The 14,255-nt window shown below is 37.2% G+C and overlaps 1 protein-coding gene across 1 annotated transcript in view; it reads right to left on the bottom strand.

The window, feature by feature from the left end:
* The window catches only part of Gro (groucho), a 59,472-nt gene that overhangs the window by 28,478 nt on the left and 16,739 nt on the right, over positions 1-14,255 (bottom strand). Inside the window, exon 5 of the mRNA XM_073081875.1 lies at positions 3,672-3,809. Coding sequence (XP_072937976.1) covers positions 3,672-3,809 — 138 coding nt within the window. The remainder of the gene's footprint in view (positions 1-3,671; positions 3,810-14,255) is intronic.

The following is a 14,255-nucleotide window of genomic DNA, read 5'->3' as shown; positions in this document are numbered from 1 at the left end:
TCTATTTTAAACTGCCCCTACCTATTCTGTAAAATGTTTTCGTCACTTCATGACGAAAGAATGAATGCTGGTAGAAGGGGAAAATGTTCCCGAGGGTGCACGCTCCATTACATCCCTCAGAGCCCACGCGCAGACACGTGCACACTTTAAAGAAAAGGTCTAATCACATCTAAAAAGCTGAAGTACGTAGTATAATACATTTTAAAAGAAATGTTTAAGTTCAGTAACTTTTTAACAGCTAGGATGACATCTTTTTAAAGGCAGACAAAATTATAATATTAAATTACCGTTCCCCAATAAAAGATTTAGAAACCTCAGATAAGATAAATACTGCCATTACTCATTTTAATTCCGAACAAAAAAGTGCGAAATGAGAAAGAAAACAGCCTCAATCGTAAAGCTGATAACAGTGAATACGAAATTTCATTGGAAGCCACACAAGAATCGCTTTTTGATGTTTATAAAAACAAGCTTAAATGTGGCAACGGAAAAATTAATACGAGCGAGCAACGACACGGGTCGCAGGCAAGAAGCGCCGAACGGCTGCAATGCAATATTTATCACCGCCCGCGAACGTGCCTCGGAAAAAATGACAAATTCATGTTTCCCACCCGCCGCACGCCACCGACGAGCCCCACTCCCGATTTATTCCCGTAGTAATTTTTATCAGAGGGCGCGACACCCGGCGTAAACTAGATAGAAATGTTTTCACGAGTCGCTTGTTTATAAAGCCATCGACGGGGAAACAGATACGGTCTATTTACACGGCGAGCGCTCGTGTTTGCTCACATATCTCTCGAGATAATGTTGCATAAACTAGATACGCATAATACACTTGTTTATACCGCGTACTTGTGTCAACGATCCGGCTTTTCAATTACAAACAAAAGTACCGTAGGCATTACAGAATATTTAGTATGCATTAAGAGATTCGTTATCTGATTCGAGACGCGTATCTGTGACACGAGGTCGCACGTCCTATCGATCTGTAGAAGTTACGTGAATATTGTTTCGATGTGAACATTTGTGTCATGTATAGGTGAGCATGAGAGGGAGCTCGTATCTGGAAGCTATTACCTCGGCGGAGGACGCAGCCCCTCGGGGCCGTCGACGCGGAATAAAATCAAAACGAGAAATGATGTACCCGCCGATAGCGAGCGACGACACGCCACCGATTGCTTTGCTTATTGTTCAAGAATTTTCGCACGTTCGGTCTCACCTGGCATTTATTTGGCCCCAACCATATTCGACGGTCTTGATTTGTAACCCGATCGGGCGAGACTTTATTGCTCACTGAATTGGAAACGTTAAAAAGAAATGGTATTAATTCTCGGGTTACCTTGTGTAACGATAACATCAACAAAATTAAAGAGGAAAACATGAAAATTGCAAATGAGGCGCCATAAAACGAGACGTTTAAATTTCGCCGGAACACTTGAAACGGTAAGTGATTTTAATAGGCAGGCAAACAGTCCCCAATTTGAGGAGTATTCCCTCTTCACAAATCGGCGCGCGGTGGAATGGTCGCAAATCAGACGAAGGAGGGCCGGGCGGTCTCTCGAGGGAGAGCCCCTTTGATCCCTAGCTGACCCGAAAATAAAAAAGGTTCGTAATAAAAAAGGACCGACATACGGAAGGTGGCGCCGCTTTTTTATTTAAATTAGAGTGTTTTATAGGGGGAGAGCGATATTGCGTTTTGCCGGTTTCTCTAAGGCAGTTTGGCAATCTATATCTAAATGTATAGATACGGTAAGCCAGAACTTCGATGGGTGCGCTGAATGACTTTCAGTATTTTGCCGGATAAAGTTAGAGTACTAAGTGCTATACCTATATAATGCAATAGAAATGACAACGAAAATTAGGAAGAAATTTATAAAGAGGCTACTTTCATTGGTATAATTGTTGATAAACATAAATTTGACTGAGCAGCTAGTAGGCGAAAGTGTATCATAAACATATCATTCGCATATGTAACGTCCCTGCCAGCAGCTGGCAATAAAATACGTGTTACTAAAATCTTTGTATACGAGCACATAATGGCTTCTTGTTTTTTGAATTAGTATCAAAATAAATCGATGTCAGCCGGAGGTAGAAACATTGTCGTCGGCGGCGAGTGCTGAGTGTACTAATCGAGTTGGCAGCGCACCAAAGATTCAAGATTCACAAGAGTCTATCGGCCGCAGACTGATGAGCGACGAGAGTTTCACCGCTTTATTTTCGAACTCATTATCTTTTAAGTGATTTATTTTAGTCGCGCTTACCCACCTATTTGCGCTCGAGGCGTTTACACAACGCGAGATTAGGCAACGCTAACGACGCCCGGCGACGCCGAGAGCGTCTCGGACCCGTTGTAATAATAAACGGCAATGAAGTCCTCACGACGCCCATCGGCTAAAAACACAATTAGTGTATTGTGAAATTAGTTACAAACGCAATTTAAGAGTGGGCTCTAATTCGTGGGCCGAGACTGCGTTTAGCATCGCATGTATAAATTGAAGTGAACACTAATGTGTCGGCTATGTTGGCGAACTCATTAGATTTTAGACACTAATATTCTCACCGCGTCGTGTGCTAAACGAAAATATTTCACACGTTTCTCAAAAATATAAAATATGCTAATTAGATACGACCGCGGCGTGAGAAATCGGAGGCCATCAGCGTAATAAAACGAAATATATTATATTGAACATAAAGTTATTCGAGTTGCTGGCAATTTTATCAATTCCCCGAGGTTGGATCACAGCCAAGTGGAGCTGCGCGGCTTAGATCGTTTAATTAACGACCGTCGAACTTTCGACCTGTTGAAAGCGCCCTGCCTTCACGGAATGAACTTACTTTACACGTAGTACTCACTTGTTCTAACTTGATAAATTTCTATCGCCTCCTCGGTATAACGCATCTTCCGTAGCGAAATTAACTTGTATTAAGGTGAACCGGGAACGCTTCAGAGTAATTTTGTTAATGTAGAACACGCCATTAAGAAGTTATTGTATTTTAAAAGCTAAAAGAAAGTAGGCGTGAAGTATTTCGCATATTAACACATTTTCGTTGCGAAGAAAACGTGGATTGCTTATGAACGTTCAAACAGAGATTCTGTGTCACTATAAACGTAACAAATCGCATTCCGATGGCAAATTGAACACATCATACATCTTGTTGCAATAAGATGTGTGCAACTAATGTAAAGGTGAGCGTCGAGAGCTGATGGGCGACGGAAAGCGCGGATTGTTTGGACAGATGCCACAATCAGCCGAGTAGCAATAGCGTTGCTAAACATTCCATGGCACATTTACAACCCAGACTGAACAAACAAGACACGTGTTGTTTAAATGGGATTCGCGCGAACGGTGCGGGAAAATAATTTTCGTGCCAGAGACTCAAGAACATTCAGAAATCGTATTTAACAGCTGGTAAACATATAAAAGAATGTTTTGTCAGAAACATAAATGAGGATTATATTTAATGGTGACGCGGTGTTTGCAATGCGTCTAGAGTTGTTGAAGTTGAGAAAAATAAGCGTTTGTATAAACAACTTTTTTCTCGCAGCTTTGTTAAACATTGTGGATCGTAAATTATTATGACTTATTAAACTGAGTCGGCTGGATGGAATTTATAAAATATTGTAAGAATTTGTTAGTTGGAAGTGAGTCATAGATTTATATGAAACTTACCCCAATAATTGCGTTTAGTTCTGTCATTGTGACCTGTTTCGCTCTCTCCACCGCCGACGCGACTTGCTGTTGGTGCTCTTGGGACAGGAACGGTAATATTTGAGCTATTATTGCATTTAACCTCTTCGCAATTTCAGTCTGTAAGAATAAAATATCGATTAGAATTAATTATAGTCAATTTACAAATAAAGTAAGGTAGAGTAAGCAAATAATTATTAAGTAGTTTCTGTTCGTACGATTAATTCATTAATGCTTAATATTTACTTTGCTTGGGTATAATCAACGACTAGCCCTTACAGCTCATTACGCTCATTAGAATGCCTGTAGCCATATAATAGGTACGCAGGGTATCCACTAAGCAGATCACCGACCCCAAAACTTACTTAATACTAAAATAATATCTACTCGAGATGTACCTGCAAATTAATTAGGTACCCATCTATATTAATATTATTATAAGATATTAATGATTTCGTTCTAACTTGTTTGTCAGCAGGTTGTTTGTACCGTAACATTAACTCGTAAAGAGCTATTTAAATTCATCTATCTGGTCATGAATGAATCGTACATTAACATTCAATAAAGATGAAAGTAATAAATTATGAGGCGAGCGCTTACAGCGCCGACCGCTTTACATACAAATAGAGATCCAAAAATGTTGCCACATTCCAACGCTTTACGGTTTCGATTCAATAACAACGTTTATAATTATTGTAGTCGATAAGCCGCCCGGAAAGCAACAAATAAAATTAACACGATAAACAATATGCATGCGGTCAAATGAAATGATAAATCGCCGTGTTACCCGAGCTACTCGCATTTATTGGCTTTGTTCGTATTTTCCGTTTAAATGCACATTAATTTTATTCACGGATTTGCAGTGAATCGAGAACGAATTAACATAATGAGCCTTTTGAATACCGAGCACTCGTATGAATGTGCTCTCGGAAAAAACCTGTCTGATGGCTTAATTTAAATAGGAACGCGTGTATTTATAAATAGTTTTGTACGTAGGTATGATATTACTAATTGCAGACATAAGTTTTTCTAAAGACTTGAGCTTTTATTTCAAATATTATTGTGTAGGTAGATATAGGTACCTATTTTAGATACGAGTAAGGAATGTCATATCTACGTTTATTTCGTAGGTTTGTATAATAATAAATACAACTTTATTAAGTCATATATAGCATAAGAACTATTTACTTTACGTAATATTTACGTATAAGATAAAACAGCTCTGATTGAAAATGGGTAGGTAATTATTTAGGTATCTTCACTGTTCTGTGTATTTTAAATGTCAATTATTTATAACAATCACAGACACGCATGACTTAAACAACTGTAACATTTTCTATGAAATAGGTAACTTTAGGTAGAATTGTAGGCGAATGGATTGCAGATATACATGCAAATGAAATATACTTCAGTTTGTTATAAGTTTGTTATAAGGGCTGATTCATACATATTTGTGACTAAGTTGTCAACTCAATTAGGTATTATTTCACACTAAATAAGTAGCAATATAGCTTTTACGTACTAATTAGGTAGCTTTTACTGATAATTAATTCCAATATTGCATAAAAATAAAATTAACAATGAAAAGTAATTTGTTCATAATGGTTGCGATCAGCCACATGTGTGGTGCAGCGAGTGTACCGCAAACCGCAACCATCAAAGATTGGACATTTAATGCAATGGTACGTAGAGTAGGTAATACCTATAGGTACCTAATACACGTAGGTCATGTAAGTATACTCTATTTTTTTATAATATAGGAGTAGCATACGAGCATCCACTCCACCTGATGGTAAGTGTCTACTGCTGCCCATGGACATCTGTAATCAACCTCAGATAGGATTAGATATTCCTACCTGTTGGCCACAGGTACGCCGCTACCCCTGAGGACTAAGCTGGAACGCCTCGAAAAAGTATGTCTCCTTTACCATACCCTTCAAACCAGAACACAGCAGCGCTTAACACTGCTGTTATTAGGTAGAACGCGGTGGTGCCGCTGGAGTCGAACCACAAGGGTTCTACCACCTTCAAATTATCTACATCTAAACACCAAAGTAACATATATGTATTTAATATATACGTAACCTTAATATATTTATACAAAATATAATTTCTTTATATTTTTCACACTTAATAAATTATTTATTCATAAGGTCGACGGATTAAATTATTTTTCATTTGTTCGATTTGTACAAAACAAAACTGAAAATACGGTGGGGACCGCAGCCGACGTCACCGCAATTCGGTCTTTTTCCTTCCGGTACCTTAATGTTATTTTATCAGCTCATTTGTAGCCTGCATTTAGTTAAATACATTAGTCAGACAGACTACAACTTTGCCAAATTTCAAATTTGCCAATGATCGATTGATCGTATTAGCTAGGTATAAACGAATTACATATAAGAATTGATATTATAAGTTTATAATATAAAGAACGGACTAAGAAGGAAGATATCTGTATCCTTGAGAGGCTGTTATTAATAACCAATCTATCAAGTTTTTAGCCTGTCAACGATTGAAATTTGATTTATCAAAAAAATAGATTTTCTATAATAAAGCAGATAGGAAGAAATTGTCAAATCTCGATCCTTGGTAAAAAATGAATAAACATATTTTAATAATAACAGGCGTACGTAAGTAACGTTTACATTTTCTTAATAGAATTAGTAGTATTAAAATAGCTAGCTGTTCTGACCTGTCCATAACAACAGTGTCGGTGCAACGGGCGGACCGCAGGCCGCAGCCGCCGCAAATTGCACTTTCATTCCACCAGTAAATGGACTGTTTGTCGCGCTGCTATCGGAAACCCACGCTACGTGTATGGCTTTCATGCAATATCAATTCCAGCTCAATACTATCTCGGTACACATCATTCCTGATCCATTTCCAAATATCTACGGCATTGATGTTTCTAATTTATATTCTGATCCGCATTAGATACCCACAACATATATTTTATTTAAACTGCGGTTTCACCCACGTTTTAAACTATTGGAAGGACCGTAGTTCTAGCCTAAAAGCTTCTTTGAGTAAAAGTAGCTTATAAATATAAATCCTATCCATATAGCCTATTACATTCACAATTATTAGATTAAGTCTGATAGGTAGATGCCAATCTTCTTTAACCGTTTAAACAAAAAAGAAGCAATATTTTCAGCTTTGTGCCTAGCCTTATTAATCGATGGTAATGATGATAATCCCAACTACCCAAATATACACATACCTATAGAAATATAACTATTTTACGTTTGTTTCACAGTGAAACCTTAGATTATCTATTAGAAAACGTTCAAGAAAATAAAGTTGTCGTCATAACGACAATAACCGACTGAAAGGCCAAAAGTTCAAACTAATGCAAATGATATACAAATTATTCCCAATTAAAATTCATTACCAATAACATATTGATATATTTTCATATTTCATTTGAGGTTAATTCACTGGTGTTATTAACATATTATTTTATGCGTACATTTACATAATTACCACACCCAGATTACGACGGAAATTAAATCCGACTAGTAATTGACGATGAAAATAATATTTTATAGAATACTTTAGACTCGTTATAAATAGATTAAAGTTTGTTATACTTGTTTTTTATACCTAAGCTACTTCAAGCAAACGAGTTTTCAGTTACCCTGTTGGGCATTACCGCCCAGCATCTGTTATCAATTCCATGTAGAATATGGGACTCTACCTAGAATCAATTTCAGATGCATTGCTTCTGAGGAAGATAGTCGCCTCATATGTAAATCGGCCGGCATCCATTGCTTACCACCGAAAAGCAAAAGTTCCCTCACGCTAGAAATAGGTGTGGCAGGTACCTTCGCGGTCACAACACCTCACAAATTAGTTAATAGATAAACAATCTTTGTATATAACTACAAATAATCATAATACATAAAATGTGTAGGTTGAACTGACATATTTTATTAAGTAGGTAACAAATCGATTCATAGAAATTTAATTAAATTGTATTCAAATGTAGGAAATGACTGGATCTATTTTTATACATTTAAAATTAAAGGACAATAAAATTATTTCCTGTTTTTCTGGGTTTATTTTGGGTTTTCACGCGATAACTTATTTGGAAACAATACTTAATTAATTTAATAGGCACCTACCTATTACTCAACTAGGATATCGTAATATTTATCTATAAGTACCTATGGCAGCAAAATTACTCAGTAAGTACATATATTTACTTACTCACGTTACCAAACTGACGAAAGTTTATCATCTTTTGTTTTATAAATGTAGGTAGCAATTCAGGGTAACTGTCGATAAAGTTACTAAATATTACAACACGAAATCAATAATCATTTAAAACAAAACAATAAATTAAAAAGTTGTCGAACGAAATTTGAAATAAAATGTTGTTGGCTTTGGAACGTTATAGGGAAGTGACACGAACACGCCGCGACGCACCCGATACCACAAATTACATTTGGCACCACCATCCAGCCAGAGTCGTGTGGATAATAAAATCTGCATTGTTCGAAATATTCAATCTCACCTGATATTTAAAGCTTTACCGTTAAAGACATTTTGAATTGATTGTCGTATTCGGCTAATAAAGTAATAAGTACATATTTCATCTTATACAATAAGTAGATATCATTACTAATTAATATAAATGAAAGTTTTTTTTTATTATAGATTTTTAGCATTTTGATTCCGGGGCTTCCTGCTTCTTACCTATCTAATAACAAAACTTAGAGAAGAGGACGCCAATTAAGACATTTAAGAAACGCATAATTATCGTCCTACTCAATAGTGAATTAAATAAAAAAGTCAGTTTGATGTCGTACTTATTAACTTTTAACACAACAAACAAAGCAAACATGTCTTTTTGGATAGATGTAGATAGGTACAAAGCGAAATAAACATATCTAACATAACTCTATTACTAAAACATACTTTTACTTATCTAGATATTTTAGACAACTACATATCTATCTTCTTCCTATATAAGTATATTTTGTTGCTTTTGAAATAAACTGAGCAAGTGGCGAGAACATGCCCCGACGCGCCGAATTACCGCAAATTACATTACACTCCTCGCTTCCTATCATTCCATCGTCCTCCATTACGCCCGAAGGCTGTTTCCAAGTTTTATTAGAACAACTCGGAATATCTGTTACGTATTATGCCAGGACAGCTTTTTATTTTTACGTATTTAGGAAGGTATACTAAGGTACATTTCTTTTAGCTAATAAATAAATTAGCTACACTTATTAAAAAACATTAAATTCATTTTTAAGATCTTTTATTTGAAAATCAAAAGCTTTTAGTGTACCTTTCTATTAAGTGGAATAAAATATTTGAGCTTTTATTGCTAGAAAAACAATTTATTCTTTCGTCGAATTTCATTAAACAATTCCCAATAAGAGAGAGCTCAATTTAATCGCATATTTTTTATGTTTTTATAGTACCGAAAAATCTTTTAGCAAAACACTTTTTACTATTTTTTTATTTAAAACATTGTTTTAAGTAGGTTTTTATTTTTTTCAATACTTCAGAAGAAAAGAAAATTATAGCTTCACTTTTCTTTTGTTGATCACTGTGATAATAAAACAAACAAAAGAGAAGACATCCTTATAGTAACACTTAATAATTTGGAACGAATCTCTACATTCCAACCCCACACAGCAGCTGGGAACAGCTTGAAATAAAAAGAAAGCGCACAAAAGGGCCGCAAAATACGTACTTTTGCGAGCTCTCCACAAAAGATATAGTAAGGTTTGTCATTAAGGAGTTCATCCCCGCGCGAGAAATAAAAGAGGTACGTCGGGTTTCGGGGTGAGTGGGGGTTGGGTGGGGGCGCACTAATGGCTCCGACACTCATCCGCTAATGCCGCGGGTGACTCCTCTTTTTGCGCGATTTTCACGTGGTTTAGTCGGTCGAGCTTTTAATCTGGAGCTGCATCTTGCGGTGACGCTCCATTTGTCCCGCACCTACTCCCACTGCTCCCAACGCTTCGTTCCACACAAAATTTACGCTCCACATTTATTACTACATCTCACATACATTATCCAACAGTTCCCATCTGAATTAATAAACGTGGGAAAATGTTGTAAGTAAATTTTGTTTAAAACTTTATTTGTACAATATATTTTTATGTTGGAAAAGCAATTAAGTATATTATATGATGTCCACTAATTTCATGGCAATAAATAAAGCTTATCGCAACGATACGGTGTTGTTAGCAACATTTTCGCCATAAAATTTGCATTAGATAAAAGTTGTCGTTTTCGATTTTTATTGATGTTATTTCAATCCATAGTTTTGTGATATAGGTACCTAATACGAAAGTTTTTGAAGCAAGATGTGAGCATGTTGTTTCTTACATTACAAGTTGCAAATCATAGACATTGGTATAACGGTGAACAATGTACACAATTTATTAGATCTCAATCTGTACCTATAAATAAAAATGATGTGTCTGTTTGTGACTGCAAACTGCCATCTGCTAACTTCATACTCTGCTTGTTTATTCTACAGCAAATACACCCTCTGGCTGCCCTTCACGGAAGGGTTGAATATTTACTTTAACGTTCGAAAACATGTAATTAAGTGCGTAAAAATATCTATTTAAAGTTTTGAGACAATTTAGAAATATGAATTTAAAAATAAACGGAATAAGCAGTAATTAAAGATTAAACAACGAACAGGAAAGCATCCGTCGGGGCTGAGCGGTTGTCAGGGAGCAGAGTGCAAGGCGGTGACCCAGATGCGCTCGCGGTGGTTCGCCGCAATTTATTGTCTCTCAATGCCCGCCCGCGCCCGTGGACACAATGACGGCGTCAGCGGTTTCAATGACATTTATTTTAATGCTGCCCCTTTGTCATTTAAAAATATCACGAGGAATTTCTTTTAAAGAGCAAAAAAAATGAGACACTTCGCTACGTTTTTCACATTAAAGTTTCTTTTACGTTTCTATCAACGGCTTTTTTAAGAAATATATGCTTCCAAAAATAAAACGGCCTCTACCCCTTTGTTTTTATTTCGAAGCTTACGAAGAATATAGACAAAAGTTTGTACAGCAGACGTTTAAGTTAAAATAGGTACTCCGTATGAAGTAGCCGAGCTCGCCCGACCACTCTCGAGATGAACTTTTACCGCGATTGTGTTCGCGAAATAAACCAAACGGACGCCCCAACTGCGGTTCCGACCTTCATTAATGACTGCCAGCTCTTTTATGAATTATTTATGCATGCCGCGCTCGGCTTATCTTACCCGCAGCGCTCTTACCGCGTTTCCACTTTATTAAACAAAACAGTCGCCGATCGAAAAGGCTCCATTGTATTGAAAGCGACGTCGCTCTTATGGCGTGGCAATAAATAATTCCCCGGCGAAATGGCAACCGAGTCGATAAATGGGCTATTATTGCAGCAGACGGAGGCCAACATTATCATCGATTCGTATCGCATTCGCGGAGCAATAATTGTTTAAACATAGCCTGCCGCGGAACATTAGCGGCCGGCGCATCGATAATGCGAGCACACTCCCACTGTCGCTCCTCGTTCATCGAGGTCGGGAAAAATTGCCGACACAACAAGTGTTCCGTTTTGTGTACACAGAAGCGGATTTAATTAAAGTCCAAATAAGATTTCGGAGCTCATTACGACCGAACGACTATAATCGGCCGTATTAAAAATAATTGCTATTCCGAGCCCGATACTTATAAACATAATCGTAGGCACCGGACGGAGGAGGCGCGTCATTAATATTCATTATAAACAAATGGATATAATTACTCGGCAGGAACGAGTCAGTCTGAGCCGTCGAGTGGGCGAGAATTGCAGGAGACCTCGTTATCTTGGTATCGAATATCGAGTGTCGAGTGGGACCGAGCATATTATACAGGAGGCGCCGCGCGCTGGCAGTGTCGTCGAGTAATCAGATTGTAATTGCGATCGAGGGCGGGGAGCGGCACGCTCGAACAAGCACCGCTTGTCAATCTAGCACACGAAGTGCCTTATGAACCGTGTTTAATTAAAAACGACATATGTACCTATGTATATGCATGAAAAAATAATCCACTAGCTAAAGTTGCTAATAAGCTATTCTGAGCCAAGTAAGGCATTCCGTTATAGACAACGCTGCTTATAGTGAAATAATTATGACGCAAATATGGATAACTCTTGAATAATTCAAAAAATGTTACCATTTACTAAGTAGTTAGATCCCTACATGTTATGAAGTTAAATATTGCGGGCAATTTAGATAAAGGTGATTCTAATATTTATGCATACGTAAATAATAAAATACAATACAAATTTGCCACCTTATAAATAAACTCCTTATTTGCATACGTGAGTATTTTCATACGTGAATCCCCTAATTGGTAGATTACTTCAATATGGCAGGAGGAAGCTTACAATCGAGCAAAGGCCTCAAGAATGGGGAGTTTGTTGACTCGCATGTTTCTCGCCAAACAAAGAGCCAGCTTCCTAGCTACCCTTGTTTGCTTAGGTCCACGCCAAACGTTTACTGCCCTTTGTGTATCTTACCTCCCGCTAAAGCGTGAAGCCTTTTTGACTCGGCACTTTTTACGAGAGTGCTCATAAGCGCGTGTGAATCGCCGACGAGACCCGCTCGATTGTTTGCGACATCGGCCCTCGATACACCGAATTACCAATTCGATAAACCAAACATCTCAATAAAACGCCTAATGTATATATTTACATAAACAACAGAAAATCTCTTATTTGCAATAAAACGAAATTAGAGGCAATAAATAGACATGTTAATATATTTAATTACGTCAGTTGTGGTCGTACTAGCTATTAAGTTACATAATAAACGGGTTGCTCGGTTCGCTCGAATTGATCAATTTGCTAGCGCTAGATAGTGAGCGGTTTGTTCAGATGAATCAATCATGAGATTGAACGCGGAGCTTTTTTGTGGGCATTAACGAGCCGCCTCGAAACTAATGACTGCGCGGTTCTGGCGCCTCACCGCGCGCATTGTGAGCGACACACAATGGAACGCTGTAACGATACATCTACAAGTCTATTTTGGTAGTGTTGTGCCGGCAATTAGCGCCTTAAATACGAGTACGCTCTCACACACTGCTCTATTGTTTGATACTTAAAAATACTTCCTCTTCGAGTTCCAGTAGATAAGGTGTACACGATAAATTAACGTCCAAATTCACACACACTGTCCCATTCGAGTGTTTTATTTTCGTTGACACGATAAGTTTATCGGGGATTTATTTTAAATTGATTGAACGAATAAAATTAAATCGTCAGTGGTTGATAACTGTGGAATAATAAATTATGTAATTTATCGTTATACTAGTACGGGTACATGATAATTTTATTTCGAAAATTGTAGACGATAATATATGATATTATGAAACCAATATGAATAGGTTTTCAGCACCGATAAGTAGGTATAGACGGTTTGTATGTTTGTCCGAACAAGTGCAAGGTACGGGTGCGTCCGGCGAGGAGATTGAAGCGTATTTGCTGATGGAGAGCGTTTGCAGTGTACTGTTTACCAGCTCGTTGCAGGCTGCACGATAGCGCAAATACCTGCCGCGTCCACTCTAACTCTAAATAACGAATACAGATTGGAAATCACTACGGCAGAAACAACATCAATACCGTTTGAGCGCAGAAAAAACATTACATTACAACGCGGCAAAAACGAGTAGGTACCTATATACTTTACTTTCAATTGAAACGCTGATTGTATTGAAAAATCAATCAAAATGGAAATAAACTAAAATAATCAGATCTTTACGTAACATATGCACGTGATTGTTTTCTTATGATTTTTGTCCATCCTTGCATGTTATCTATTGGTTTCATTCAAATCAATTCCGGTTAGCGAGGTTTTATCAATATTTGCCGTCGATCGCAAATGTCGTGAGCAGTATAAATGGATCAAATATTTAACGATGCAGATAGTATGTATAACGGTTGTGGAAGCGATGTGGATCACATGAGTAAACATTGGAATAGCAGCTGCCTTAGAACTACTTAAAAGTTGGCTTGAACTCGTCATTTGGCACCAACATGTCTTTTTAAAGCGCTTCAATGAAAAAAATGGTTTGACATGTTTTATTTTAAGCACAAACAGGTAAATTATTATTTATTACGAAACTTAACCCTAAGATGCTGTTACAGACGTAATTGTTGTTAAAATCTGATGTTTAATTGTACTCAAAAAAAACGTTTTCTTATTTTATTTTTAACGTTTAAGGGTCAGTTATTTTATTCAAGTATGAAATATGAAGGACCAAACGTATAAAATACTTGCTAAGTTTACTACACGCGTTATGTACCTACGTGAGTTCACAAAATAACTTAAGCTTACACATAAATGTGTTAGGTATACAATAAATATAGCTATGTCAAAAATAAGTCTTATATCTTTACAAAGTTTGACCTCTCAGTGTACAGATATCCCGCGGCCGGGGTTAGTTTGCAGTGTGAGTGTACATATTGTGAATTTGCACAGTATTTATTTGCACAGCCTGTTTGTCTCGATGCTTATTGTGACTGTGCTCGGAGCCTGAGCTGTTATTTGATTTTGTCAGAGACTTA

The sequence above is a fragment of the Epargyreus clarus genome, unplaced genomic scaffold, assembly GCF_041222505.1.
Source record: "Epargyreus clarus isolate Ecla_fem2 unplaced genomic scaffold, WU_Ecla_fem_2.2 ptg000017l, whole genome shotgun sequence".
Taxonomy (NCBI): Eukaryota; Metazoa; Arthropoda; class Insecta; order Lepidoptera; family Hesperiidae; genus Epargyreus; species Epargyreus clarus.
Note: the sequence above shows the minus strand (reverse complement) of the source record. Positions and strands in the feature narration are given on the sequence as shown.